The following is a 6,243-nucleotide window of genomic DNA, read 5'->3' as shown; positions in this document are numbered from 1 at the left end:
TCCCTTCGATTTCACAAAGTTCACCCTTTTGTTCTTCTTTTGGGTCTGTTTCTTTTGACCTTGAGTCGGTGATTTACCATTTGGTTTGGTATGATTTTGCTGCTTTTTCACTGTTGGTAATTTCTGATTGCCACATTGTTTTCAAACTTCAGCCTTTGGGATAGGACACTGTGTTACCACAACGTGTGATCCTGTCTTTTCCAAAAACTTACTTGTTGAATCTTCAAAAATTTTACTGATTAAAGATTCTTTAACATTCTTAATAGGAAAATCTTTGTCAGAATAAATTTTATCATCACCAACAAGAGTGTACAGCAAATTCACACTCTCAGACTCTTGTGCGGAAGTAGACATGGACTCGATCAGAACAGTCGTAGCAGGTTTTGCGGGAGGATCACATAGAAAATGTTTCTCGAGAGGTATGTCCTCTTCTTTGATTACCGCATCTGACCGTGCTGAGTTAGTATCATTAGATTCATCATCTGAAGAATCCGCATCCTCAACAATAATTAGAGGATCCTGATTCTGTTTTGTAGGATTGAATTCTGACCCGAACGAGTCGTTCAGAGGTTAACTATTGCGTTTCAGATGCGGAATAATAAGAAATGCAGGTAGATATAGCTTGTTCTTCCTCCTAACTTCTTGTTTTACTGATTTGAAATGATTTACAGCTCGATCTTCACACCGGCAAAGCTTCGGCGTGGAATACAAGGACTGTCTCCTAAGGATCGCTCTTACTCACCTATATATAGACCTCTGGGACCGCTCATGTAACACTTGTCCATATGAGCGATCCAGACTTGTTCACATAAGCGGCCCACATGTGCCAAATAAGCGACCCAAGCCTCTAAAGACCCTATGAGTGATCCATGCTCCTAAAACCTATACAGACTCCTGTTTTCACATAAAACGTGCCCTATGCTATATAATACAATGCAAGACCTGATCCTAGACACCTAGACGGAATCAACAGATGTAGTGCACCAACATGTTCAGTAGAAGACACACTTGTATTTGCTGATACATCCGAATCTGATGATACTTCTGGTTTGTATCCAAGTCCTGTTGTAAACTCCTCAATGTTTAAGGAAACAAATGGCTCAAAATAAGTTCTATCTTCTTCATCAGGCATGGCATCATAATTATGTTTCACAGGAGTTGGACAATTTTTATATCCAATGCACGTGACATCCCTTTTCTCCTTTTGAACATCAGTGATGTGATCCAACACATAGCTAGAGTTCAAATAACTATTTAGCTTAAGATTGATCGCCTCACTTTCAGATTTTACACAAGCCATCTCTTTTTGCATTATCTCGAGCCTATTGATGTAACAGTTAATCGTTGTTTGTTTTCTTGAAACCATTTTCGTTAGCTCGGATTTGTTTTCTCTTAAATTTTCAATCATTATTTTATACTCGTTTTCATGGTTTGTATAAAACATGTTGGCTTCTGTGCATTTGGCAAGATCCACGATCAACTTTTGGTTGTGGATAAATGTCACATCATACTTGGTTTGCAAAGCCTCATGTTTGCTTTGCAAATCAGACATCTTAACATTTAAAGAAACATGTTTGTTTTGCAAGTCAGACAATTCAGCATTTAAAGCATCATGTTTGCTTTGCAACTCAGACATATTAGCATATAAATCAACACATTTATCAATTAAACTAGCACAACTATCACAATTAACGACAGTTGGTTCATCGACACATACCTGGCTTGATGAACTACCGCCATTAGCCATAAAGGCTGAATGAAGAGAAGAAGAAGAATAAGCAGCTTGATCCACCAGAATAGATCTTCTATCATTCCTTGCTGCAGCTTCTCCTAACAATTCATCGATATCTGCATCGATTCTCCCACTAGATACATCATCAGAATAATATTCGCCTGAGGTTGAGGTTTCCTCATCTGAACTCCTTGAATCACCAGAACTCTCTTCATCTGAAGATTCACCACCACTGGCGGAAGATTCTCCACCACTGGTGTGCTTCAAATCCTTAGCAGTTTCAGCAAAACAAGCTGCTCCTCCCTGATCACCAATGCCTAATTGCATTGTCCAGTCGCAACCTTCACCTATTTGCACCCCAAGAACTTGATTGGTGTTCGATGGTCCTACTTGATTGTTTGCAGGGACCGATGTGCGATTAACATTCCTTGCTTGATTATGATTCGCCTGGTTGCCTTGACCTCTGAAAGGATTCTAGTTCCCATGCTGAGCTGGCTTTGTGCATTCACGCTTGAAATGACCACGTTCACCACAGTTAAAGAACTTAACAGACTGCTTATCGAACCCATACTTGGTGTCTTTCTTGCTCTCCAAGCTAGTTCTGCCCGTCCGTTCCATAAAGTCTTTAGCCCGCCTAACAGCACTAGCGAAAGCCCACTTGATGTCCATTATATCCATCTCCTCTTTATCTATCTGCTGGTAATCTTCTTGAGTCAGATTGATGTTCCCGATCTGAAATGCTATCAACCCACAATACGCGCTCACCAATGTGTTCAATATCTCCATGTGATCCTTATCTACTTCAATGCTAACTTTGGAGAAACTTGATGTGTCCAGTATTTGGCTGACCAGCTGAAGACATGCTACCATAACAGGCTTGCTGTTGCACAGGTCTTGGATTGCCATACAAATCTGTGGTTGGTAGAACAACCGTTGGTCTTGAGGAAGGTGGAAGTGGATTTCCATACAGATCTGTTGGTCCAGTAGATCGAACAGGTAATGGATTTCCGAACATATCAGTTGCTATGATAGGTCGTTGGCTTTGCTGTTGTGGAACTCGTTGTAGCCTCTATCAGTCTCGGCCCAAGCAATTCCGCTACACGGTCACTAACTCCCATTCCTTGCAACCATTCCCAATCAATTGTGCGATGTTCGAGCATATTAGTTGCCACAAATTTCACTAGTTTTGTCCCTTTCTTCACTATCTTCTTCGAAATCCAAAACTAGGTGATCAACTAGCCTTTCAACTCGAGAATACGCTCTCCTATCTTGACCTCGATATTGGATCTTCCTTTTCCTTGGGTTAAAGGATGAGCCTTCACCTGACATGTTTCTGCAAAACACGAAAAATTTCGACAAGAGAAAGCAATGCAGAGTGTTAGTAATCACAAACTATTTTTGGTATTTTTAATTTTTTTTAAACAAAAACTATAATAGCCGTATAGCATTCCATTCGCGGCTAATTCTAAAAATAAAGTTGAAGAAAAAAATGGGTTATACTTTACCCGAATGGAGATTGAGTACAGGCAAAATGTTGTGAACTTGTACATGCATATTAGTAAACCCGACACTAGACTCTAAGTACTACTCTAAGAAAACTACTAGACTCAATAACTCAAACGACTTAAGACTCAATGTACACTATCTCCTCCCGGCACTTTAATTGTCCTCAATTAAGCATTAGTGCCAAGATATCCCTACCCTTGAGGCTAAACAAGTGAGAGTTTGAAACTTTGAAACCATAAAGCGACGTTTTGTGCAACAAAAGCCGTTTAGAAAACTAATTGGATTTGCAAAAATCAGTTCAAAAACCTATTTCTTTTAGCAAAAACTTCTTAGTGTTAGCCAAACAACCCCATAGAGCTCAAACACGTGGCCTAAATGCCCAAACATACCCCACAAGTCTCGAACAACCCCAAGTAAACCAACCCGAACCATCCGCAAGCCCCAATCTGTATAAACATCCCAAACAAAACCACCCGCATACCACTAGCATCATTAACGGATCAAAAATCTTAACTTTTGCAAACTACCCAAGCCCTAGACCTAAAATATGACTGACCCGACAGTACAAATGAACAATAACATTACCTACTAACGAGAAATCACAGAAAACATACCTTGGAGTCGGATTTACCAAGAAAAATGAAGCCTTGAACTTGTGGTGCACGAGCTTGAGAAAAAACGTGAAGATTTATCACGATTTCGGGTGAAATATATGGTGGGAATTGTAGGGAACGTGATTGTGATGATTTAGGAAGAAAAATGGAGTGATTTGGTGGAAAAATGAGTGAGATATGGTGATTTTAGTGTTTGGGCGACTAGGGTTTCGTAAGGGTGAATGGATGAAGTGTTATGCAGCAACAGGGTCAAAAACATTTTTTAAACCGCCCAGGGGGACCTCGCGTGACGCGTAGGGTTAGAGGGGAAAGCCTCGCGCTACGTCTAGGCCCGTTTTTCACAGAATGTTTCGAAAAAATTTGCCTTTCATGCCTTAGAATTTTTTTCAAACTTTTCCCAACCATCCAACACTCCCAAAATTATTTCTAAGTGTCCAATAAACTAACCTGAGACATCGTTTTCTTTGCCAGTTCAGCTCTTCCACGGTACGATTTCTGCAAAATCACTCACAAACACAAAACACAAACACGAAAAACCACGAAAACTACGAAAAATACGAAAACGAACGAAGTTACAAACGGTACAAACTCTACACTTGGTATTTCATCCCAAGACACTAATTGGCGGCTTTAGGTGGGATTTCGAGAGGAGTTTCCTCCCTCTCGTCCTTGTTTAACGCTCCTCCAATGTAATGTTTCAATCGATGGCCATTCACCTTCCAACTACGGCCATTCGACTCATCCATAATTTCCACCGCTCCATACGGAAACACATAGTGAACCATATAAGGTCCTGACCATTTTGATTTCAACTTACCTGCAAAAAGCTTCAATCTTGAGTTGTAAAGAAGCACTTTGTCACCTTTTCTAAACTCCTTGACCTACCTTAGCTTCTTATCATGTAGAATTTTCGTTTTCTCCTTGATTCCCAACGATCGGGAATACGCCGCATCCCTAAGCTCCTCAAGCTCATGGATTTGAAAGAAACGCTTCCTAGCGGCTTCGGTCATGTCTAGATTAACAGTTTTCAAAGCCCAAAGCGCTCTATGCTCTAACTCTACGGGAAGGTGACAAGCTTTTCCATAGACGATCATGAAAGGTGTGGTTCCTAAGGGCATCTTGTAGGCGGTTCTAAACGCCCACAATGCATCGTCTAGCTTGTCGGACCAATCTTTCCTATTTTTACCCACTGTTTTCTCTAAGATTCGTTTAATACCGCGATTCGCATTCTCCACTTGTCCACTTGTTTGTGGATGATATGCGGTAGACAAACGATGAGTGACACTGTAGCGTGCAAGCAACTTTTCCATCAATGCATTGCAAAAGTGAGTGCAACGGTCACTAATTAAGGCTTTCGGTGTACTGAATTGGGAGAAGAGCTTCTTAAGAAATTTCAAGACTACTCGGGCTTCGTTTGTGGGAAGAGCTTGAGCCTCAACCCATTTAGACACATAGTCAATCACCACGAGTATATAACGGTTTCCCTTGGAGTTTGGGAAGGGTCCCATGAAATCAATGCCCCAAACGTCAAAAACCTCCACTCCTTGAATGGGGTTTTGAGGCATCTCATCTTTAGCGGAAATATTGCTGGTTCGTTGACATGCATCACACATCTTAACGAACTCAACGACATCTCTAAGAATGGTAGGCCAATAGAAACCACAATCGAATATCTTTTAGGAGGTGGCGTGTGCACCATGGTGTCCTCCCGTGAGGCCTTCATGCACATGTTTAATAATGTTCCACCCCTCTTCTCTTGACACACAACGCCTAAGAACCCTATCTCCTCCTATCCTAAAGAGAAAAGGATCGTCCCAAACATATTTTCTCGCCTCGCTAATGAATCGCTTCCTTTGTTGTGTGGACATCCCTTTCACAACATTGCCACTAGAGAGATAATTCGCTAAGTCGTAAAACCATGGCAACCCCTCTTTGTCGGCCTCAACAAACTCTATAGACTCGTGAGGGAACATGTCTCCAATCTCCTCCTCACGAATTTCTTCTCTCTTGGGATCCTCTAGACGCGATAGATGATCGGCCGCCACATTTTCGGCCCCTCTCTTGTCCCTAATCTCAATATCGAACTCGCTAAGCAAAAGAATCCACCGAATGAGTCGGGGTTTAGCGTCTTTCTTTTGAAAAGAAAACGCAACGCGGAGCAAAAACACATCTACACGTGGTACGAGCGGAATTTATTGGCCAAAAGGTATTCGATTGTGGGCCAATAGAACGGGGTACGACGGGGTTTAGCTGGGGTTTAGCCATAGTTTTCGCTTTCTTGGACAACACGAGGTACAAGCGGAATTTATCAAAAGCGAAAACTACGGCTAAAAGCTCTTTCTCCATGGTAGTGTAGTTTTCTTGAGCATCATTGAGCGTTTTGCTCGCGTA

At 41.5% G+C, this 6,243-nt stretch overlaps 1 protein-coding gene across 1 annotated transcript; it reads right to left on the bottom strand.

Annotated features, from left to right (window-relative positions):
• Nucleotides 1–2,967: 2,967 nt before the first annotated feature.
• LOC110919864 lies at nucleotides 2,968–5,465 on the bottom strand. Its single transcript, XM_022164112.1, has 5 exons — nucleotides 4,738–5,465; nucleotides 4,569–4,686; nucleotides 4,300–4,347; nucleotides 3,628–3,721; nucleotides 2,968–3,065 (listed from the first exon to the last, which is right to left on the bottom strand). Exons 1-5 carry the CDS (start codon nucleotides 5,463–5,465, stop codon nucleotides 2,968–2,970), a joined length of 1,086 nt encoding a protein of 361 aa, XP_022019804.1.
• Between the last annotated feature and the right edge of the window lie 778 nt (nucleotides 5,466–6,243).

The sequence above is a fragment of the Helianthus annuus genome, chromosome 16 (genome assembly GCF_002127325.2).
Source record: "Helianthus annuus cultivar XRQ/B chromosome 16, HanXRQr2.0-SUNRISE, whole genome shotgun sequence".
In the NCBI taxonomy this organism is placed as follows: domain Eukaryota; kingdom Viridiplantae; phylum Streptophyta; class Magnoliopsida; order Asterales; family Asteraceae; genus Helianthus; species Helianthus annuus.
This window is presented reverse-complemented; position numbering and strand designations above follow the sequence as displayed.